The sequence below is a fragment of the Leuciscus leuciscus genome (genome assembly GCF_965113295.1).
Source record: "Leuciscus leuciscus genome assembly, chromosome: 1".
NCBI lineage: Eukaryota > Metazoa > Chordata > Actinopteri > Cypriniformes > Leuciscidae > Leuciscus > Leuciscus leuciscus.
In genome coordinates, this window is record NC_138725.1 from 74,780,370 (window position 1) to 74,806,045 (window position 25,676).

Genomic DNA, 25,676 nt, shown 5'->3' on the forward strand with positions numbered 1-25,676 from the left:
TTTGACACTTGTCTTGTGATGTGTTATTGTTTTATTTTCAGTTGACTTAGTAGCTCATATGACCAGGATAGCAAGTACAGTATGTCACACGAAGTCTTAAGTCAACGATACCTATAAACTACAGGTACGCCTGTCAATATTTACTCCAAAATCTCGCTTTTTAAGGTCCACAATGTGAGAAGTCACAGGACTGTGTTAGAGGAACAAGTACACTGTAAAATTTTTTTACTGCTATTTACCTAATTTAATTTAATTAAAAATTATGGTAACAATATTACACATAATATTTTTGAGTAGTTAAGGCTTGATTTCTTTCATGGAATCTACCTGAATAAATCATGTAAAACCCCCTCATTTATTTAATCATGACATAATGAATTTAATATTTTTTGTGAAATATACTTTTTTATTTATGTATGTTTTACTCTCAAAATTGTGCTGGTTATATTTTATTTTGAGTTATATTTTACTTTTTAAAAACTATATGATGTTAATGCAGCACATACACATATTTGTGCACTATCATTAGCAGAGTTATTGCTCAATGAAAAAAAACAACATCCATTGCAATATTAATACATGCAGTTATTCACAACCTAACCATAAGCCATACTCTTCGGCACAATGGTAATGATCAAAACTTCAACATAATATGAACTCTTTCAAATGTCAAACATAACTGAACATTAAACATTAACAGATGTTTCCCTTTACTCAAAAACTCATGAAATAACACTTAATTTCAAGATTTAATCTCCATTTCCAGCCATGTGCAAAGCATGTCTTTTAATAAAACTGCATAATTGAGCTAATTCTCTAAAAAATAAATAGGTTAGGCCTGTTTTCCTTAATTTTATCAGGTTTATCAGTTCCTCAATTCAAGCCTCAAAACTGTGTATGTTTCCTTAAAAAAAATTTGGAAAATGTATCTCTTGATTTTATTAGTGAAATGTTTTTAATATTTTCAATAAAACACTGACCGAAAATTTTCGTAATAAATTATACTCAATATTTGTAATTATCACCTTCATTTTTTTTTTATGAAAATTACAAGACTCATGATTATTTTTTTACAGTGTTCAACATAGTAATCATTGTGAAACAGAAGTACACTTTAACATACTTTTAAAAGAGTGCTTATTATGGAAATAATATACATTAAAAGAATATCCGTAACAAGTGAGTGATAACTGAATTAAATGTTTTTGGATATTTTATTGCATTTTAGTTGCAATTAAATGTAAATGTATTATAGTTTACATTTATATTAAATGCCATTGTTTTAAAGGATATTGCAATTTATCTTTACATATAATTTTTGACTCAGTTAAGGGGGGGGGGGAGTCAATTGACTTCAAATGAAACACATTAGAGTTAATCCTCTGTTAATTCTCAATAAGAGCTTCTGTAGACGTCTGACAGAAATAAAGTCAGTCTGGTTAGTAATAAGTGAAGCTGGTAATGCTGTTTGTGGAGTTGTTTAATCCTCCTCTGCTGAGATCTTCACAGATTTAATGTCTTCTTTTCTCTTCAGTTGATTTCATCTAAGACTGTGTCTGAAGTCAGTTGTAGTTCTTGTGTTTCTGCTCGTCTCTATTTCTGTTCTCTTCTTTCCTTCAGTGATTCTGCTTGTTAACAGGCTTATTAAGGCTGAGATGACTCCATATTTAACTACCATACACACATTTCGTGGCTCAGATAAGGTCCAGTTTTGGTTTATTTCTTTGCTCTTGGCTGACATGTGGCATTGCTATGGCCTGCTTGTGGCCCAGATCTGGCAAACAGGAGCGGTCCGCCCAAGTGCCGTCATTCCACATTGCATGTGGGCCAGATCATCATTCCACATGTGCCAGATGTGGGCCGGATCTGGGACGTCACAATATTGCTATGTGGGTATACATTTAAACAACAAAAAATACAGTTAATTATTGTACATAACCTTCTGAAAACATCCAAATACAACACACATAAAAAAAAAAAAAAAATTATGAGATTAACATGCCAGCATTACCATAGGAACACACCCAACGAGCACTGAGTGAGATAAGCCTATTTGTTGATACACGTGGGATCATTGAGCTTGAACTCTGTTTAGAAGTGATAGGACATGTAACACACCTTCCCTAGGCCAACAACTCATTCCCAGGTATTAATTTGCATACGTCTATTTAAATATTGATCTTTGTGTATATATTTATCATAAAAAGTCATTGGTTTGTGACAAAAAGATGCTCCTCTAAGGCACTTTAACAGGCATTATACCCTTGTAAACTGTAGTATTTCAGCATAACTTGAGCAAAAGAGAACTTATAACAAAAATAGCAATATTGTGATGTGGGTTTTTTTTCTCCTGGAATGTGAGAGTAAAATAATGTAATAGCATCATGACATGAGACCATGCTGTTGTGATATATGTTTGAAATTAGTGATGCTCCGATCAGCATTTTTGGGGCCGATCACCGATTACCAAAATCATGATCTGCCGATTGCCGATCACTGCCGATCACAGAATGGAAATATGCTAGAGTCAAGAAAATCTTGAAGAACCACCAATATTTATTTAATTGTAGTTAGAAAACAAGATAACATAAGGCTACTGTAGGCCACCTTTTCCAAATAAGGCACAGTATAATTTTTCAAAAAGAGGGGTCAGGCAGACTACAATGGATGTAGTTGAGGAACTAACTACATCAGATCCAAAAAATAAAATAATGACAATGACATTTGAGGTTATTAAAACAGTAAGTCCCGCCCCTCGACTGCCAAAAATAAAAGTGTTCGAAAGAGCAAAATCAGCAGGCGAGAGGAGATCAAGCGCGAGAGTGTGGGGAATGATCATGTGCGCGCGCGAGGGCAGAGATGTCATGTGCCCGCGCAGGGTTTGAATGAGCTCGCGAGTTCCCATTTCCTCGAGCGTAGATCTGTTATCCTCTCGTGAATGTCATTTACCGCGCGCGCCAGCATCAGTTGTGCGCTCGTTTATAATTGCCATTGAATTGCCGTCATAGGAGAACTCATTTTGCCACTGTTAAGCAAGCTCTGCTCTGCTGTTGTGTTGCCGCGCATGCGGAAAAGTTGCGCGAGTTATTTACGTCACGTGATCGGCTTTTTTGATCAGCGCTTTTGGGGGTTGCCGATCAAGCAATTTTTTGCCAATATCGGCCGATCAATCGGAGCATCACTATTTGAAATGATCAAAAATATGACTCTAATCTAATCTGAATGTCTGTGTTTCTCATGTTTAATTCAGTGTGATGTTCTGAGGAAGGTCTGGTTCACAAGTCTCTGTACCGTACGGCAGAGGATCTGGAAAACGAGGAGGTTAAACTGTGGAATGAATCTATCTACAAGAGCAAAGGTATGTTGAAGGGATCTCCACATGAGGTACAGCTCATACACTCACAACATTCAACAATACACAGCTTTTACTGTTTCCTTCAGCTGGGCAAAGTTCACTTTCATATACAGTGAGATAATAAAGTGGTGCCATCTGTTGGTTATAAGAAGACATGCAGTGTGAAGGAAAAATACTGTTAGTCTAGTTCTGTTTAAAGTGCAGATCTGTATTTCCATCTTATAGACAACAAAATCCCCTGTGTTAAATTAACACTGCTCAGTGTTTATATAATCCACTCTCAGAGTGTTATAAGTAACACTGAAGCAGTGTTAAAGTTAATGAGATAATTAAGTGATTAATTGAGTGATGATTGAGCATTATTGAAGACACCTGATGTTAACAAGCAGAATCACTGAAGGAGAAAATCACAAATTGTACGTCACTATTATGGTGATCAGTGTTTGCTTTAGTTGGGCTCTTGACCCTTACATTTTTATTTTAAATTTAGTTTGGTTGCTGTAATTGAGTTATAACTGCCAGGTTAACAAAGAGAAAATGTGATGTGATGGTGTTGGTTATGTTTTAACATAATTTTTTTTTTTACCTGAATCACTGAAGTCATGTAGAGCCTGATCTCTCAGTTAGTCAGTTAGATTTACTTTATTGATTAGAGCAGCACTGGTCCTTTTACAGTATAATAATTGTAGCATTTTCAATGTAATCCAAATGATTTCTAAAGGTATACAAGTTGATAAAAAAAATTTTAGGCACACACAGACATCAAGAATCAGCGTATGAATCTCAGCAATGGTGATAAACAGCATATTCAGATAAACAGATCAACACTGAACATTAGAAAACAAGCGACTAAAAAGTCACATAAAAACAGCAGAAATAAAGTAAGAATAAAGGAAATTACCAAGAAAATTAACCTCATTATTTATTCACGCAGCAATGCATGATGGGAGCCATGAATGAGTTTTGATTGGAGGTACCAATAAATAAAGAAAAATAATAAAAAATAAATAAATAATAACATTAAACAGTAATTTTTTAGTCTTCAGAGACTTTCTACTTTCGTTTCCCAGCAGGGCTCTCATGTGACGCGCTGGCCTGGATTCTACATCCTGCAGTGGCGTCTTTACAGCACTTCAACATGCACTTCATCCAGTCGGCCGCGTATCGATTATGTTCTGGCCTCTCTGCAGGTCTCCTCACACAAATGCAAAGTCATGTATTTCACAGAGGTGCTGCAGTCCACTGTCTTCAGGTCTGGGTGTTTACATATTGCAAAGTGCTTAGTATAAAAATGTGAATGAATCATGGTAGGTGGTAGCACAGGCAAGCGACTGCCTGCTGAGCATTTCTGTTTGCCGCACCTCCGACGGTGCCATTGTGGGTAGCTGCAAGGTCATCAGCTGGGGGCCACCCTTCATTGATGTTTCGCTCCATTAATCCCGGAACATCTCACAGTGGTGGAGCAACGGCAGGGACGTCTACCTGCTGCCCCCTGCAGCTGACCCTTGCTTTCCCCACGCCTGGTCCTTCCTTCTTAACCAAAGCCAAAAGCTTCCCTGCTCGGCCTCCTCGGCCAGGTCTTTCAAAGCCTTTCTGAGTTTGGGCCTGGTGACTCCCTTGCTCTTCAGGAAGCACTGGGTGAATGCTCCCACAAACCCCCTACAGCCGACTTCCACCGGGTAGCTGACAGCTGACCACCCAGCCTCTCTGCATTCGGCTGTGAGGTCGAGGTACCGGTTTTTTTTCCTCTCAAAGGCGGCCTCCATTCCTCCCTCCCAGGGGACAGTATGCTCTGCCAAGATTACTGCCCGGGCTGTGGGAGACCAGAGAATGATGTCCGGTCGAAGGTTGGTTGTGGTGATCTCTGTTGGAAACCTGAGCTGCCGATCGAGGTCCACTCTCAGGTTCCATTCACAACTGCCGGCCAGGGCTGATCTCTGTGGCTGCGTGATGTTAGGGGCCCCTCCTCCCTATCTGACGAAGTGGATCGGCCACCTTGATGTCGGTGGTAGGTGCTCCCTGCTGATTCTGCCCTGCGTACCTCCAGGATCTCTGCCAGCTTCTGAAGGACTCGGTCATGGCCCCACCTGTACCAACCCTGGGTCAATGCTTTTTTTGCAGCTTGACAGGATGTGCTGCAGGCTCGGATTTGGGACATTGCAAAGTTGGCAAATTTCCTCTGAGCCATACCACAGACAGAGATTGCTGGGACATGGGAGGGTGTCGTAGGTGGACCTTATGAGGAAACTCAGGCTGGCTTGGGGGATCTTCCACATGTCGGCCCAACCTGTGGTTCTGCTAATTACTCCTTACTGCTGGCGTTGGCTAAGGGCTTTGATCTGATAGCTCTACTCCTCTGTCCTGACCACCTCGGAAATCACTAGCTCTTTCCTCTCCTTTATTCCCATCACTGGTCTCTACGTTTTCTTATCTCGCAATGTATTTAGAAATTTTAATTCTGAACGTTTGATCTGTGGATAAAAATGTATTGATGGTAAAAATGGTTTAATAACAAGTAATCTCTTTTGGTCAGCAATGACTTTTATCAAACACTTTTCTTTATGATGATTAAATATATATCACCTGATCCATCTTTATTTATGGTTTTCTTTGCAACAAATTATGTGTTTTGGTAAACACAGTTTCAAAGACAACCACTAACATAAAAAATATAAAGAGTCAAACTGCCCAACTAAAGGAAAAATTTATCACAATAATGGCGACCAAATATTTTCAATAAAACATCAACATCTAAAACTCTGTTAATTCTCAAAAAGAACTTCTGTAGATGAATGACAGAAATAAGGTCAAACTGGTTTGTAATAAGAGAAATTTCATGTGTTTTCAGTTGATTTAATCTAAGGCTGTGTCTGGAAGTCAGTTGTAGTTCTTTTGTTTCTCTTTTCTTCAGTTAATCTGCTTGTTAACATCAGGTGTCTTCAATAATCGAACAATCATCACTCAATCAATCACTTAATTATCTCATTAACTCTAACACTGCTCCAGTGTTACTTTTAACACCCTGTTGGTGGTTCCCATATAAACACAGAGCGGTATTCATTTAACATCGGGAAATTTACTGTGCACAGTGCACATGTATACTAAGAATGGGATATCATTCTTTTTACAAATAAAGATTGATGAATTTGTGTATTGTTTCCTTGCCACTGTTGCCTTTGGCTTGCTCAGTTGGGGATATTTTGGGGATATTTAATTTTATTTTATCAATCAATAAATTCCTCTTGAAACAAACTTTGTTGTATTGTTTAAATTTAATACTATGAAGCTGCTTTGATACAATCTGTATTGTGAAAAGCGCTATACAAATAAACTTGACTTGACTTGACTTGACTATTGTGTAATTGGGTATTGGGAGAGAGTGCTTGGGGAAACAGAGGATGTGCTGGGAAAATATAGCACATGGGTGTGTAACAGTCACTGTCTGTCACATGGGCTGCGTTCCAAACCGCATACTTCCATACTATTTAGTATGGGAAAAAGAGTAGGCGAGCGAAAAAGTATGTACGAATCCAAAAGAGTAGGCGAGAATTACCTGGTTGACGTATTAATTATCGCGAGATTCGGGCTTAAGTGCGTTCGAATATGCCTACTTTCCTATAGTAGGCGAAAACAGTACGTGAAGGAAGCAGTACGTTCGAAACATCAGTATTCATAAAAGAGTAGGCGAGAAGTTCCCGGATGGCTTACTGCTTCCACACAGATTTTTGAGTGCTGATCCGATGGATACTTTTCTATCCCAGGAGGCCACGCGAGAGGACACGTCATTATCAAACATAGCAGAGATCAGCGACGCGGGGTGCTTTCAAATGTGAGTAAACACGGATCCTTGTGTTAAAATTGCATGTGTTGAACTACTGTAGAGTAAACTGTTGAATTGTTGAAGGTGTAAAGACGTTACACAGTATAGTATAGTTGTGATTTTGCTGTAAAAACACGTTTTATTATGTATAACGTTAGCTAACAGGGGAGCTCCAGTAAGGACACGTAAGTTACGTCTCTAACGTGGATTTACATAAACCATATACATCTTAAAGACGCTTATTTTAAATGTCTATTTACATCTGACAGGAAAATCTTCAGTAAGTTGCAGAAGAGCACATCACTACATAGAAACATAAGTTATCTATTTTATTTGTCCATTATGTTGATAAATTGAGGAACATTTATGTTGGATAAAAAGTTAAAACAACCTCAACATGTAAATGTAGTGTTGAGCTCATAAATCACAGAGGTAATGTGAATCTTGTCTGGATGTTACAGGGTCGGATGAACAGATGTGTTGTTTATCCAGTGGAGAGTGGCTCATGAAGCTGAATGCTGCCATCAAAGGCTTTGAGTGAGTATACTACAGAAATGAATAACAACAACTATTTAAATATTAAGTTGTAGTTTATTTTAATTATTGTAATTTCAAACAGAGCTATTACAGCACTTTTCTGATTCTTGATTTCTGTGCATTTGCTGCAGATCTTTTGTGGTGGAGCAGGACCTGCAAGGAAAGATGATGGCGGCATTTGTGAAAAACAACGTTTTTGTCTTCTAAATAATACTGAAATCAAATGACATTGTGCGGTTAAAATGACTGTTTTTGTGTTATGTTTGTGCATTTTTGTAGGATCTGAAATGTCAGCAGGCTGGTGTGAGCACTGAGGATGAGGAGCCCAGAGCTGAATCCTGGAGATGGTGCCATGGATGAGACCTTCCATCACTCCACCTGCCCTCAGATTGTGAAGCACAACGCATCACGCAACAACCTCAGGCACGAAAGCACGGCTCACCTCTGGCGGTCAGCTGATTCATCAGAATAAAACCGCAGAATGGGAACCGCTGTGTTGAGATGGCAGAAGGATGTGGGGTTCAGTGCCTGTAGCCTACATACATAACTGTAGTTTGAATAAAGCTTTGTTTCATGTGTTGACTTGTATATGCATTTGTTTATTGTGTGATGGTGACTTTGATTCATTCTTTTACTAATTTATTAATATTTCTCATTGTTGTCAGTAAATAAAATATAATTATTTAATTAATGCTTTATTTATTGTTTGAATGAAAATGTAGATATGTTTACTATATACACATCTAAAGTGTATTCATGCATAGCTATGTCATATGACACATTACATTTTGTTTGTTTTATTGAATTATTTTCAGTAAAAAGTAATATAATTAAGTATTGGTCAGCATTTATCGTTGTTATTATTGTATGTTTTGGGGTGGGATAGCAATGCAATTCATTCTGGGGTAATATTCATATTTAATATCATTATACTTAAATTTTTCGAGTATAAAATCAACAGTTTTCTCTAAAGGCGAATCTTGGCACAGCTGCCCATCTCTTTTGTGCAGACATTACAAACGCTGAAGAAAACCGTTCTAGGTAGGGCTGTCGAGTTACTGGTGTTATGAGGTATGTGTGTATATATATACACACATATATCAATCATGGGTTTGCATACATAATATGAGATTTTATACACAGGAAAAAAGAACCTACAAGGTTGAATATCGTAATATATATTTTCTTAAATAATTAGTTATAATACACTTAAAAATTTATTTTTTGTTATTTATAGGCCTGAGGGATGAAACGAGAGTTAAATTCAACAAGAAAAAGAGGAAAACAAAGCAATAAGCCACTTTTGCTTGTGGATGAAAATGTTTGGATATAAAATAAAGAAATTAACAACATATTCAAGAGATGACAATTTGGGGATTTTGTAATAAAAATAAATTATATCGTTAAGGATATAACGGTGGGTCACATTAGTAGGGTTAAATATAAGAACTTAAATCAACCCTAAATGTATTCACAAAATAAATGGGCAGCAGTTTCTTCAAAAAGACCACAAAATGAGCAAGTTTAATCAATATCAAGATATTTACAGATAGATGAATTAAACGTGTCGTTCAAATCTTTTAAGTTGTGGCTCTTGTGATAACGCGTCGTAGGTCACATGACAACGTCAACATGGCAGATGTCCGGTTCGCATTCATACTCAACGAGATCTGGCTATAAAGTACCTACTCTTTTAGCGCTCGTTAAGTAAGTACTTATTGAAATTAAGTACCTACTCATTGAGTATGCGGTTTGGAACGCAGCAATGGTTTACTTGTTCTTATATTCAGTGCTATGTTCATCCCATCCACTAGGGGACAACAGTAGCACCTATACCTTATGGGTAAAAGAGGAAGTAGAAGAGTAAAAGGTAGATTCAGTTTGAGTAACCACATGGTATCTGCTGTTCTCACTAATAATCCTGGCTTGAGAAACGTTTAATTTGCTGCTCAGCCGTGAGTTTGTAGTTCTTATATTTAATCTTTTGTGTATGCTTTGGTGAAGAATTTGTAAAAATGTTAATGAGTTGTTTTCTTTTGCAGAGGATTTTTGTATTACACGTGACTTACATTACCCTTGAGTGCTGGATTGGGAGTTTGCTTGGGTGCAACCAAAGTCCTTTTAGGCAAGTCGTGCCACATTTGGCCGCCATCTTGGCAACGCCTCCGGGCAGCTATTTCGGACTAACAAGACCAGGCCCCTATCTAAATGAATGGGCAGAGAGTCAGAACTGCACTTTCACTGGTCACCGGGACATAAAAACCGTGTCATACGGTTGTGTGATCATCCCAGTAGTGGGAGGGGCGGGACATGTGCATACAACCGCCATCTTTGCCGTTACGGGTTTTCCTTATATAGTTGTATTGAGGATTAAGGAAGTGGCATGTCTCTTATATAAATTGTCTCTGGTGCAACTGTCCAAGGATTTTATTCAAAGACTCCCGGGCTACAGCCAGAAGGACAAATACTTCCTTTCATCAATTCCTACCATTTGCAGATAAGACTGTTCATTCTAAAGACTGCTCACTTTATAAACCCCATTATTCGTCAACATCTTTATGGGATGTGTCACACTCATCCACTCACACCATTACTTTGTGTGTGATTTATTTAATGTTTGAGTTTGGTGTTTATAGTGAATTGTTTTTTGTAAAAATTCAATATGCTGAGAAAATTGTGTTTTTTTTTATTTATTTATTTTTTATTCATGCATACCCTGAACACAGTATCCAGTAGGGTAGAGTGCAAGATTGATTTCTCCCTCATTCTTCTGTAGCAGGCCTGGTTTGAAATAGCTGGGACAGTTATAGGTGTGCTCGTGTAACTATGGCCAGGGGGTGTGTGGGATAGGGTACACTCAAAGCTTTTTATTAAGGAGCAATATTTTTTTTCATACTTTTTGGACTGAGCCTGTTTCTTTTTTTGCTCACAACCTCTCCACATTTAGAGAAAATTCGTTCAGAGGGAACGAACGTGTGGGGGTGACGCTGTGAACCACTCAGGTGATTCATTCAGAGAATGAAGCAGTTGCTGCTTCGGACGTCATGTGATTTTTCCTCACCAAAGCAACCTTTGAAACAGTGGTTCAAGTTAATGGTAGTTAATGGTTTGAAGCACGTATCAAAGCTTCAGTGTCACACTGCCATCACTAGCCAGCATAGCACAAAACTCCCAGCATGCACTGAAGCATGAATAACTTATGCAGCTGGATGGTCTTTTTTTATTGCCACCATTGTTGAGATTCATTGGCTGATTTTTTTATTTTTATATCTGTGTGTCTAAATGATGTCGTAGCTCAGGGGGCAGACATGCTGGCATTGAAAACTATTTACATAATATTAATCAGATCAGTATTCGACTATGGAAGCATAGTATATGGATCAGCGGCAAAAACTCATTTAGAGCGAATTCAAGCAAAGGGATTAAGGATTTGTTGTGGGGCGTATCTGTCATCACCTGTATCAGCGTTACAGGTAGAAGTAGGGGACATGCCCCTCGAATTAAGAAGACAACAGTTAACCAGAGGCGGACAGAGTACACAGCTACATTACTTGAGTAAAAGTACAGATACCCCTTGCTAAATTTTACTCAAGTACAAGTAAAAGTACTACAGTCAGATGTCTACTTAAGTAAAAGTACTAAAGTACTTGATTTTAAAAGTACTTGAGTATCAAGAGTACAAGAGTACATTTTCTAAATATTGCATTACGACTGCCACAGTGCTTACATTGGTAAACACAGTAAACACAGCAAACACTTGAAGCGAAAACTATCATTAACTTGTTCAGAAAATTGAAATAGTCTGGCGAAGTGGGGCCACGGGTTGGCACATTCTCGGGATGCGATATTTTTTCCCCAGGATGGTAGGGGAAGACTACATGAATATTCATTAGGGAAGTCATCCCTGATTGGTCTGATGACCTACCCCTAACCCCACCCCTAAACCTACCCATCACTGGGGGTCTTATGACCTCCATAACCCCGCCCCTAAACCTACCCGTCACTGGGGTTAAGACCAATCAGGGATGACTTCCCTAATGAATATTCATGAGTCTTCCCCTACCATCCTGGGAAAAAAAATATCGCTCCCCGGATTGACCTGCTGCGTCTTCATCCATTGTTTCGTCCATGGTTTCGTCTCTTATCTAAATCTAACCATGGAGTTGACTTTGGCGGAAAGCTGAAGGTGATTGCTGATAGGCTGTCCCAATCAGTGGCGCCTGCACAATCCAATCACATTTGAGAGGGAAACAACAAATTGAGGGTGTCCGAGATGTTTATTTTTTCCTTTTTTTTTTTTTTTAGAAGAAGTAACGGGTACTCACAGTTATTGGATAGAAATGTAGTGGAGTAAAGAGTACAATATTTGCCTCGCAAATGTACTTGAGTAAAGTCATGAGTACTCCCCAAAAATGATACTCGAGTAAAGTACAGATCCCTCAAAATTGTACTTAAGTACTGTACTCAAGTAAATGTACTCCGTTACTGTCCGGCTCTGCAGTTAACTGCAGTATATTGGGCAAATCTAATGGGACAGGACAAATCTCATCCTACATTAAGGGTACTAGAGCAGTATTGGGAGTATTTGAAAAGGGAGTGTAACAGTTTTGGATGGAGGGTTGGAGATTTAGTAAAGGAGTTGGCTATAAAAGAGTTAAACTTTACTCCAAGAGTGGCTTTACCAGCAGTCCCTTTGTGGATTTTGCCACAGCCTTCAGTTGATTTACGGATGCTGGAACTGAGACAAAAAGAGTGAACTCGAGGAAATCCAGGTAAGAGAATACCTGTGGTTGAAGTATGGGCATAAAACACAAGTATATACAGATGCATAAAAAAACCCCAGATAATGAACACGTAGGGGTAGCGTTTGTCATTCCCAAAATTTTAATATTCAGAAAAGTAAGGATCTCAAATAAATTATCCGTTTTTTCAGGGGAGTTAATTGCAGTAATGATGGCATTAAGATGGATAAGTGAGACAGAATTAAAAGATTTGTTGGTTTGTTCAGACTCCAGTTCTGCTCTTATGAGCATTGAAGCACAACAATCAGACACGAGACAGGATTTAGTAGTGGAAATTCTGCAAGAATGATATCTATTACAGCAGAAAAGTGTAAGGATAATATTCATGTGGGTTCCAGCTCACGTGGGGGTGAAAGGGAATGAAGCAGCAGACAAACTGGCGAAACAAGCTCTGGAGGACACTAGAATAGGAATGGAAATATCATATTGTAGAAATGAAATTAAAGCTATAATTAAAAACAAATAAATCGAAGATGGCAACAACAGTGGGAAACAGGAAGTAAAGGTAGACGTATGTATGTAGTAATAGAGCCAAAAGTGGGGAAAAGTAGGCACTCAGGTGGAAGTAGAAGAGAGGAAAACATTTTACCCAGACTCAGAATAGGACATACAGGACTTAATCATATTAATTTGTGAATAATAATATTAATTGTTACATCCATCCATGATTAAAGTGCTCCACCCAGCTTCTGGTGGGTTAAATAAAGGCCTTCTGAAGTGAAGCAATGTGTTTGTGTAAGAAAAATATCCATATTTAAAACTTTAGAAAAATAAAATACCTAGCTTTCGGCAGATGGCAGTATGCAAGTCGACGTAAATTTTCGAGCAATTTTATCATGGATGGATGCACTTTGATGGACTTCCAAAAATATATACCCAATCACTCCTATTATAAAGCTTGGAAGAGCCAGGGCATTTTTTTATACATATATAACTCTGATTGCATTCGTCTGAAATAAGAATGTCATATACACCTAGGATGGTTTCAGGGTGAATAAATCATGGGCTAATTAAAATTTTTGGGTGAACTATCCATTTAACCAATGACACGCTTCTCAAACTGACTGCTTAGCAGAAAAATCAGTAACAATGTTGAATATTCTTTATATAAATATTTTCAATGAAGTTGAACATATATTTCCCCCTTTAGACATGTTTTTTTTTTATTTTATTTTTTTACTTGGGGTGTGCCAAATTTGGTGTTATTATCAGTGTATGTTTTAAGGTTTGGTTGCAAAATTATGTTTTGGAACCTTCAGGAAACTTCAACTAGATCTTTCTCAAAATTTACTTTGCTGACTTCAGACATGTGTAGACCAATAATTTTTTTCAGTTTACTTTTTTTTTTTTTTTTTTTTTTTTATGGAGAAAGTGATACTAATGAATAACAAGAACTCATTAGCATGGGTTGCATTGTTCTCAAACCAAGCTCATGCTCCACTCTTCACCATAATGGTAACCAAAATTCCAACATAACAGAAATTATATTAAATTAGCAAAATATTAAACATTTCCCACTTAACATTAATCTTGCATAAAACATTATATATTACTTATAACACATTATATAATCCCAGCACAGTTTGTTAAATTTAAGTTTGTCTAAATTAAATGAAACAATTCAGATTACTTAAAATCTGTTAGTTCTGTGAACTAAAGTTCTAAAAAGAAAGTTCTAAATACTCATAAAAGTTAATTTGATTGAACTAATTATTTAACTTTAGTTTACCCTATTCAGACGAATTAATTATTTTAAGCATTATGGATAATACCAAAGCTTCCAAAGCATAGACATAAACACAATAATAGTGATTATGTAAAGAACCAAGAAGGTCATATTTATGATTCTCGCCACTCTGGTCCAGTACGGAAGCTGCCGTAACTCAGTCAGGATATGCTTCTTCAGACAGTTGGGAGTACAAGACTGCTCTTCATTCTGAACTCTAACTGAGTCTGGAGGATTCTGCTGGTCTATTACACCAACTGTGAGAGGAAAAAAAAGCATAGCTTTAGCATAGCAATTTAACGTAATTGTTAGATTAAAATACCTCAGTGAATCAGTCTATTTCATGATGATTATAAAACCACCATCACCTGATCTCCTTTCACTTTAGCTTTTTTTGCTGTTACAAATGTGTTTGACACACACACTGTCACAGCAGCCAAAAAAGACAAAAGATATAATAAGAGTTAAGAGCCCAACTTATGGAAACACTGATCACTGTTATGACGACTTCAAATGAAACACATTAGAGTTAAACCTCTGTTAATTCTCAATAATAACTTCTGTAGCCGTCTGACAGAAATAAAGTCAGTCTGGTTAGTAATAAGTGAAGCTGGTAATGCTGTTTGTGGAGTTGTTTAATCCTCCTCTGCTGAGATCTTCACAGATTTAATGTCTTCTTTTCTCTTCAGTTGATTTCATCTAAGGCTGTGTCTGAAGTCAGTTGTAGTTCTTGTGTTTCTGCTCGTCTCTATTTCTGTTCTCTTCTTTCCTTCAGTGATTCTGCTTGTTAACAGGCTTATTAAGGCTGAGATGACTCCATATTTAATATACACAGGTTTTGTGGCTCAGATAAGGTCCAGTTCTGGTTTATTTAGTTGCTCTTGGCTGACATGTGGCATTGCTATGGCCTGCTTGTGGCCCAGATCTGGCAAACAGGAGCGGTCCGCCCAAGTGCCATCATTCCACACTGCATGTGGGTCAGATCAGTGTTCCACAAGTGCCAGATGTGGGCCGAAACAATGTTGCTATCTGTTTAGAATGTTGAATTTTAAATAAAAATTAAGTTGATAGAACGTTTGAGGAACATTATGCCTTTTAAAACACGTTCCTCTAACGTCAAGAAAACTGGACATTTTTTATGTTCCCAGAACCAACACTTAATATTTGGAGAACATTATTATAACAAAAGTCTGTTAGCTGGGATTCATGGTCTAGGAGGAATACAAAGGAGTAATGGTCATTTTAATGACCTGACGGCCACCATTTTGAAAATGGGGCCTTTCTTGGAGTCAAACTTTTAGTAATGTTTTTAAGTACATCTGATACTACTGGTAAACCACTGAGAAACCTTTTGTTAGAATTGTTTTGGGGTCAAGCCATATTTGCAGCTGACTATGCGCGGATTGCAGGGTGGATAAAATCCTTGCAGTGGCAGCACCGCTGTCTCGTCCTAGGTCGACTTGCATTGGGTCCGTGTGTGCTTTGGGTCACAGTTGTGTTGGAATCGTGCCAACGAACTTAGACTTTTGTGTGTACATGTTTTGTCTCTAAAAAAAAAAAAGCTTTGAGTGTCTTTATTTTGTGTTGTATTTAGTTTTGGTAAATTTGTCGGACTTCTCATTCATTTAATTCAAATAAATTTGTATTATTTTGTGTATCAGTTATTTTTTGTTTGATTGTGGCTTTGTAAATCTTTTGTATTGATTATGTTTCTGTAATTGAGTTTTCCTATTAATGTGAAATCAGGTTATTATTTGAATTGTTAATCTGATTTAATTTCATTTGAATTGATTTATTTTGGTTTATAATATTGTGAAACATTTGTTTTGTAGGGGGTAGTTTCATTCATGTTGTAGTTCATTTTGAGTTAAAGTGTATTACGTTTAAGTCTTTATTTACAGTTGTAATTGGTACAATATATTGTATTAACATGTGGGTGTGTGTTGAGTGTGTTGAATATTTTTCATCTAGGAGCTGCAGGCCTTATTGACCAGGGCAACCATTCCTCTATAGGTGGTGGTGGTGGTGTTTCTTCTTTGTGTGCTTTGGTCTGTGGCGTGCACTGGGGTTCTTTAATTGGTGTGTGAGTGTGTGAGTGTGTGAGTGCTGTGCAGATTTGGAGATCCCTTATTATTGGAGTATTTTCCCTGTAATTTGGCCGCAGCTCCATGACATCTGAGTGACTTGATTATGTAAGTCTGTATTAAAATATATGTGTGAGGTTTTGTTTAATCTAAACTTTTATGTGTTTTATGCCATTATAATAAAACTTGTATTATTTGACTGATACCTGTGTCTCCACGTTTTGTTTGTTACTGGGTAGGGAACCTGTGTAAAGCTTTATGGTTAGATTTCTTTGGGTGAAAGTCCCAAGGTGGCGTAGTCAGGCATTATTCCTGAAGTTGATTATTTCAACTTATTTTGCTAAACTTACCTGGGACAGTCGGCCACGGTCACATATATATATTTATATATTTTCTTTTTTTTCATGGTGTCTAATTTACTCAAAGATGAATTTAATTAGATTTTCTTTGCATATGTACCTAAGCTACAAAGCAAACAAATATTAAACTTAATTTCACTAATTAACCTTAATTTGTGAAGTGAAAGTATAAAATACGTGAAAATGTTCCTCATAATCTGATGTTGTGTCAGTTCTTACCATCTTGTCCACTAACAGCAGTTGTAGTTTCCACTGATCTCTTCTTAGCTCCTTTAACCTTCAGGAAATTCACTATGGTGGTCTCCAAAATGCTGATGGCAATTAGAAAGAAGATCACACCGCAGAAAACACCTGTGAAAAAAACAAGAAACCGCCCAGTTAACAGAGTTTTGTTACAAGAACGTTCTCCAAATATTCAGTGCTGGGAACGTAACAAATGTCCAGATTTCTTGATGTTACACTGTTAGACCTTCCAGGCTTTTTTTAACAATTTTGCCAGTAATTTACTGTTAATTGAAGTGATGGCAATGTCAAAAACACTGCTTCATGCAGCACTGAAACCTTTACGAATCTTTTTTTCCGAATCAATGTTTCAGAGCATGTATCAAACTGCCAGACTCACGTGATTTCAGTAAATGAGGCTTCATTATGTCATAACTGTTTCGAAACACTTTGAAATTTCAATGGTTCACCGCTGGGGGTGATGATCTCTGGCAAACAAAACAAACCCTGACAATTGATAAAATCACATATAGACACTTGATAATTTTATTAGATGATTAGATGATTAGATAATTGCATTTCAACGTTTTTACTTTCAATAAAATTTGCAATAGATTTGTAAAAGGTGTTTTTATGCATGTTTGGCCTGGGTTTTGTTGCATTTACTCTGTTCTGACCACTAGGGGTCACCGGAGAGACGGATGTTGGATTGTTTCGCTTTGACACGATACTGCACATTTGCTTCAACTGTTTCAGTGCTCCACGAAGCCTCGATCTGCCCACCACTAACTATTACCAGTAATTTACCATTAATTGTACAGTTCTTTACTGTAATCTACAGTATGTTACTGTAAAAATGCACTAAATGCACTAAATTAAAACTCGAGGTAACTAATTTCACTTGCAGAAACCGACTGCCTTAAACTGACCAACTGTCATTTAAATGTATTAACTAGAATTTACAATGCACTGATAATGTGAGCAAAGTATTAATGTGAACTTATTTCATTTGAAACCACTAAAAAATATTGTAAATAAAGAGATTTCCACTGACAGCAACTACACAGTCATCGCATGTCAAATAAAGCAACATGAAGCATATCAATGTCTATAGACCTTCTCCTGGACTGAAGCACAGGCTCTACTATTCAGCACAATGGTGACCAGGGTGGGAATTATGTAATTTTAGGGGCAAGGCCATTTGGCCTCCACCTTTTCTTTTTTTTTAGGGGCACCAAGGCCATATGACAGGGCACAAAGGCCATTGAGTACAATTCGATGGTTTTCCCATTCAGATTGATACCATAACATCCTAATTTGGAATAAGACATGGATTATGACTTTTTAATAAAAAAAAATAAAAAAGGAATGAGAGAGAGAGAGAGAGAGAGAGAGAGAGAGAGAGAGAGAGAGAGAGAGAGAGAGAGCCATTACATCCAGAAGGCATGCACCCTCACACAACAATAGAAACAACATAAATGCCAATAAAAGCATTCAGAAACACCATAAATGCCAATAAAAGCATTCAAAATATTCATTCAGTCCTCTATATCATGTGAGTGTGAGAGAGAGAACCATTTCATCCAGAAGGTAACCACCCTCACAACAATAGAAACAACATAAATGCCAATAAAAGCATTCAAAATATTCATTCAGTCCTCTATATCATGTGAGAATGTGAGTGTGAGAGAGAGAACCATTTCATCCAGGAGGTTTAAAATAATCGGATAAAAAAAAATGTGTGTGTTTTTAAACAACCAAAACAAATAATGCATAATGAAAATGATGTGGCTGTAAAATGATCAAGCATTTGGCTTTTATTTCTCAAAAAAAAAAATGCCTATTGCCTAAGCCTATTTATTGTAATTTTTACCCATTTAGTGTTTATAAGTTTATAAGTCCAACAATTATATAACAATACAGTTAAGTCAACTTTATACTGTAAAACATGTATAACATGTAAAACTATGAATACAAGCTTAAATAGTAAAGGCCATTTGGCCTTAGTTTTGTCTTCTTAATACAACATTACAAAAAAAGGATTTAAATTACCCACCGGAGAACAAAAATAAATGAAGTGAATATAAAATATCAAGCCAAACAGGTACACAATGTATACAATTTATAAAATAAAATAAAATAAAATAAAATAAAATAAGAAGTTTTGAAGGGGAATGTTTTATTGCAAATATGCATTTTGTTAAATAGAAAAAGAACAGCATTTTGTTTTTCACTTAGGCTAGTTGAAGTATATTAGCACGTTTTGTAGTATTATATTTTTTTGTTAATTGAAAATGTTCTATGCTCAATTACTTTTCTAGCCGATTATGTCTTCCCCATACGAGTGGATTTGGAGAAGCAGGCTGGGGAGGTAAATTTTTTGTTGTTTTTTGTGACATAGCCTACAAACAAGGTCTCGCAAAGACTGCAATACAATATTTGTTCCTCCATCACGTCCCGGTGTAGGCCGTGAATGCATGCTGAAATTATTGTTGCGTGGCTACATAAAAGTTTAAGCATATGTGAAGCATTGCCGCAATTGGTCTGACTGGCGCGTGAGAGAGACGAGGGTGTGTGTGTGTGTGTGTGTGTGTGTGTGTGTGTGTGTGTGTGTGTGTGTGTGTGAAGGGGTTCTTTTTTTAGGCTATACTCTCTTGCAATTGAACGTGACGTTCGTTTACTACTTAAAAACATCAAAGCTAAACATCATATCTAGTCAACCCGCATCACGACATCACTACAAATACAGTATGGGATTAATCAGCGAACATCAATGTATAGGCATGGGCAGGGCCGGCCCTGACCAATTTGCTGCCCTAGGCAAGATTTTACCTGGCGCCCCATGCATCACAGCTCATTTCACCCCTTCATTGTGTTCATGATTTAGCATATATATATATATATATATATATATATATATATATATATATAGGCCTATACACACACACACACACACACACACATTACAGCCTAAACACAAATACCAAGAGCATTACATAGCATTCAAGTCAAGTCCCCATTATCTTTTATAGCACGATTTACAATAAAGATTTAATGTGAACTTTGCTATTTTGAATAAACCTGTAAATAAATATCATTACTATGCCATAAAATGTACAGGCCAAAAGTTTGGAAACATTACTATTTTTAATGTTTTTGAAAGAAGTTTCTTCTGCTCATCAAGCCTGCATTTATTTGATCAAAAATACAGAACATTTTTTAATATTGTGATATATTATTACAATTTAAAATAATTGGTTTTCAATTTATTATACTTTAAATTATCATTTATTTCTGTGATGCAAAGCTGAATTTTCAGGATCATTACTCCAGTCTTCAGTGTCACATGTGACATCCAGTCTATCACATGATCCTTTAGAAATCATTCTAATATGATGATTCATTATCAAAGTTGGAAACAGTTCTGCTGCTTAATATTTTTTCATAACCTGTGATACTTTTTTAGGATACTTTGATAAATAAATAGTAAAAAAAAACATTTTTTAAATGTTTTAAAAATAGAAATCTTTTGTAACAACAATATACACTACTGGTCAGTAATTTGGGGTCAGTTGTTTTTTTTTTGTTTTTTTTTTGTTTTGTTTTTTTGGTTGAAATAAATCAATACTTTTATTCAGCAAGGATGTGTTAAATTGATAAAAAGTGATCGTAAAGATGATTTATATAATTAGAAAATATTTTTATTTTATTTTAAATAAATGCAGTTCTTTTTAACATTTTATTCATCAAATATATTAGGCAGCAGAACTGTTTCCAACACTCATAATAAATCAGAATATTAAAATGATTTCTAAAGGATCATGTGATAGACTGGATGTCACATGTGACACTGAAGACTGGAGTAATGATGCTGAAAATTCAGCTTTGCATCACAGAAATAAATGATAATTTAAAGTATAATAAATTGAAAACCAATTATTTTAAATTGTAATAATATATCACAATATTTATCATTTTTTCTGTATTTTTGATCAAATAAATGCAGGCTTGATGAGCAGAAGAAACTTTTTTCAAAAACATTAAAAATAGTAATGTTTCCAAACTTTTGGCCTGTACTGTATACCCACAACTGCACAACTGTAGAGTAAAACATTAATAAAAAAGTGATAATAAAAAATGCGCAAAACCACACAGTCTGGGGACTCTGGAGAACTCAGAACAACTGCTAACATTAAGTTTAAGGTAAAAATAACTGCCATGAAATTATAGTATCTTACTCCTATGCCATAAATTGTTCATTCACTACATCACTTCTCTGTCTTTATCCCCTTTTATCCTCTTCTCTTCTTTTTGGCACTGTATCTATCGCAGACTATGCTCATTTATAATGTGTCATGTAAATTCGGCCTTCCGTCACAATCAGGAAACTTTCACCGCGTCTAGAACTGGCGCGAGCTGCCAGGCCCGTTTCTACGAGCTGTGTGTTAACAAAAGCAGTGCTGTCTACATTGGATGCGGAGTCGCGCACGCTACACAACAAATTACCAACAACTGATTGCGCGCGCGCTCTGTTTCTGACGCACTTCAAGCACTCGATGGGCGGGGGGCGATTGGTGAGCCGGACTTTTTTTTTTTTTTTTGGTAGTATTTCGAATTAATGGTTTTAAAATAGTATTATATATAAAAAAAAATAAAAAAAAATTCACTCGTTCACTCATTCTGGCGCCCCTATGGATGAGTGGCGCCCCTAGCATTTGCCTATACCGCCTATGCCGCGGGCCGGCCCTGGGCATGGGCAGAAATATTGGCGCTGGGTTAAAAAAAAACCGCGAGGGACAGAACCGTTACCTTGTTCTTTCAGCGACGCTGAAAGGAAGCGATTCCAAACTTTAGACATTCTCTGCCGTTTATGGACATCTTTACTCTCCGCCATCGCGCCAACTAAATTCAAAATGTATCACGCGCTATGGTGTGCTTCCTAAACATTGAACAACGGTCCGTATGAAACAATCAGATCCCTGCTCGCTGTAATTCAAAGCAAGCCCACTATGCCGCACTGGCGCTTTATACATGGAACTTGGACAGGGCCAGGGCACACAGGCCACTGTGGCCGTACGATGATTTTTTTTTCACGGGGCATGAAGGCCAAAATGTAGGGCAACGGCGGCCATGGCCGCGTGGCCGCGGTATAATTCCCACCCTGATGGTGACCCCAAAAAACTAAATTTTACAGTAAACTATATACCTGTATTATAACTTACAGTTTATTACAGTTAAAATACATTTTGTGGGTGTGTCTTTTTTTCTTACACTGTTAACCCTTTCAACCCCACAGGAAAATCCACACTACAAAGAGTAAAAGTAACATTGACGCAGTGTTGCAGTGAGATGAGTGAATATGTAAGTGATTGTTGAGCATTAGTGATGAACACCTGCTGTTAACAAGCAGAATCATTGAAGGAAAGAGGAACACACAAACAGAAAATAGAGAAACACAAGAACTACAACTGACTTCCAGCCATTACACATTATTACACTTATTATTAACCAGTATAACTTTATTTTTGCAAGCCACGCTTGTGCACACACACGATTTATAAATGCAATTATATTGACTATGATGACAAAATCATCTAAAGCCTGTTCAATCATTAATCTCAATCAGAGTTTAACCCTGTATCAAAAGTGTTATATAAAATATAAATGAGGATGACTTGACTTGACCACCACTGTGAAACTACAGTATTAACTCAATTCTGTAGTTTCACAATGGTGGTAATGTAACACTTTTGAGGATGAGGAACAATGAGGATTTTTTTAACACATCATGCACTGTAGGATTTGAGAGCAAACCAAACACAAATTAATCTTCCAAATGATTCGTTCAAGCATAATTTCACTAGAACTCAACACTCCAGACCCCAAATCACCAATCCAGAACCATAAAATACAGGCTCCAGCAAGTCTGAGCTAACCAACGAAAACCCCCAGCTAGGAACTTTATGGCCATGCCTTGTGTCTACAACCTATATATGTACCTATTATCTCATATAAGTCATGTAAATTGTTATAACTATTAGATGTTTGAATGAAAGTGTGTCGTTTCCTATCAGTGTGATCGTATGTTCACAATTATGAAGATGGCTTGATTGAAATCTGTGTAAAATGTTTCGTATTCTTAATCATGTCTAAACTGTACTCTCTGTATTCTCTGCTAAAGCTGGAGAGTAAAGAGATCACAGATAATGCATGACTTACGACGAGAGGGGAAATAACAGCCACCTCTAATGTAAAGACAGTGTCTAATAGGTCAGAACTCATCCAGGAGGCTGGACAAACATTTGAGTTTAAAATCTTAGGACCCAAACAAAGCCGGGGGGGAGTTTTTGCTAGAGAAGATTCCAGAATGCATTAGAAGATACATTGTCATGGAGAAGTCATGATGGAGTTACCAGACGGACGAGTAACCATGTAGGCGAGCAGACGAAATAACCCAAATCAAGATCAGAAGAACATGGGTTAAACAGCTTCATTCAAGCCATCTAACTACTCTCGTCTCAATTTTCTTTCTTTTCTTAGTTTTCTTTCCTTTTCTGTTGAGAGTCTCGGTTCTAAGTTATGCTTTGCTGCAAAGTTTCGGTTAAACGATTCGACTGCAAAGCCTGCTTTCAGCTTCAAAGACTTTATATCCATCCGCCAGCACACCACGTGATTGGCCGCCCCAGACATCTATCCAGACAGGAGGAGACACCCACCAACGGGGAAACCCCCTTATACTAAAAAAAAACCAAAACATTGTTTTCACTAATTTGACTATTTATATCCACTCAGGGGCGTCGGAATTGGGGTAAAACCAGTACTGATTACCAGGGCCCCAAGGAAAGAGAGGGCCCTTGAAAAGTCTGGAATATATTTTATTTTACCTGGATATTTTCATTTCCTTATTAAATTTCATAATAAATGTCAGAACAAATGTAAAGTTGGTGTATTGGCTGAATAATTGAATAGTTGATTGACTGACTACATTTTGTATATATAAAAGTAAAGACTATCTAAGGTCTCACGGTCCCACCCCTTGCTAATGCGCCAAATGGTTTAGTCCATCTGCACGCATTTTGTTTATGTTAAGCCTGGTTCACACGGCAGGATAATTAGGCCGATTTTAGCCCCGATTCACCCCTTCCGACAATCTTAAGGATGCTCCGATTATCGTATAATAATCTGATCAGATATTCCTGCCGTGTGTGGTGTGTTAAGGCTGCTCTCGTCTGCTCGGAAGGACGTCGGGACCGCTCCGATCTCAAATTGGGGATATCCAACATGTTGGATTTATTTGGCCCGATTTCTCCTCGTGTGTGGTGTCCCCCGGGGACAAACGAGCACGCAGCCTGTGGACTGTGGAGTGTAGCCAATCAGAAAGCGAGGTGACGAGGAAGCACCGGGAAACAAAATCAAAACAGCCGGCGGCATGGCACACCAGAAAGTCCGGTGGACGTCGGAGATCATTGCCTTTTCTTTTGATAACGTTTTTTTTCGGTTAAAAACAAACTATTGCCACTGCATCCTCTTCGTCCGCCATGATTGTTTACTCTGAAGTCACGTTTGATCTCGAGGGATTTTGCGAGATTTCCCGTCTGACCTGGGAATGCTCGGGAGTCAAATCGGTTTGTGTGTGATGTGTTGATTTTGCCGTGTGGCTGCGCACCACACACTGTACGACCAAAACTGTTAGACCCGTGATTTTTTATCCCCGTGTGTAGGGTCTAACCCTAACCCTAACCCTAACCAACCCTAACCAACCCTAACCCTAACCCTAACCCTAACCCTAACCCTAACCCTAACCCTAACCCTAACAATTTTAAAATCGTCCCGTGTGAACCAGGCTTTAGTTAGTTGAGCATCTGGTGGAGCGCAAACTTCTGCTGTAGAAATGTCTTTATCAAAGAAAGCCAAATCAGGCCACCAAAAAAGAAAGGAAAGACAGGAGAAGGAAAGAAAAAAAATGAGGGGAAACAACTGGTAACTGACTACTTTTCAAAGAAAGGTGAGCACAAACTAGAACACGAAATCTATAGTGCTAAACTGCTTGAATATCTCTGCGATCGTTAGTGCTAAAAATGAACTGAGACAACCCATTGAAAGAGCAGAACATACACTTTCAGATGATAATTTGGTTATACATGTAATCTGAGGTAAAGGCTAAATAAATAAGCTGTACACTAACAATGCTGTTTGCATACAACACACCATAATAGCCTAATTTGAAACATGTTTAATTTTAAATTAATAGGCTATAATATCTAAAATTGGCAATAATGGGCTAATCAGTGTCATAGGTAGCTTGGTAGCTCATCGGTAGCAACATACCATGTCAACATTATATTTGTCAGATTTAGTAGACGCAGATCTTAACATTGTGAAACACATGGCCCTCAGTTTCAGAAACTGTCACATCACGGAGTGTAGCAACAGACCTTTCATCCTCCTCTTTGGATTTGAGGAACATGGGGGCCCATCAGGACTGCCTATGCATAGGGCCCGGGATCTTGTGCCCGTTCAAATGAACACTGGACGAGACATTTCGGCTGTAATAAATAATTATTTCGAATTCTATAAGTTGTAGCAACAATGACCTCTGTTTTTCGCATTAAGTAGATCATGTGATGGCAAAACACATCGCCTTTGTCCTTACTGGTTAATAATTACCCCACAAGGACCAATTTGCCAGCTTGGCTGGGTTTCCCCCAACCTCACAGACTCGTGACATTCCAGATACACACACACACACACACATACACATCAACATCCTT

The 25,676-nt window shown here is 37.5% G+C and overlaps 1 protein-coding gene and 1 long non-coding RNA gene across 2 annotated transcripts in view; one reads left to right on the top strand and one right to left on the bottom strand.

Moving 5' to 3' along the window:
- Positions 1-6,978: 6,978 nt before the first annotated feature.
- Positions 6,979-8,403, top strand: LOC309512780. Its single transcript, XR_014211183.1, has 2 exons — positions 6,979-7,184; positions 7,637-8,403. It is a non-coding gene; the product is annotated as an uncharacterized lncRNA (long non-coding RNA).
- A 5,814-nt stretch (positions 8,404-14,217) lies between these two features.
- The window catches only part of LOC309511927 (5-hydroxytryptamine receptor 3C-like), a 32,720-nt gene continuing 21,261 nt past the window's right edge, over positions 14,218-25,676 (bottom strand). The window contains exons 4-5 of the mRNA XM_082187301.1: positions 16,903-17,034; positions 14,218-14,497 (exon numbers count right to left, since the gene is read on the bottom strand). Coding sequence (XP_082043427.1) covers positions 14,274-14,497; positions 16,903-17,034 — 356 coding nt within the window. The 3' untranslated portion in view covers positions 14,218-14,273. The remainder of the gene's footprint in view (positions 14,498-16,902; positions 17,035-25,676) is intronic.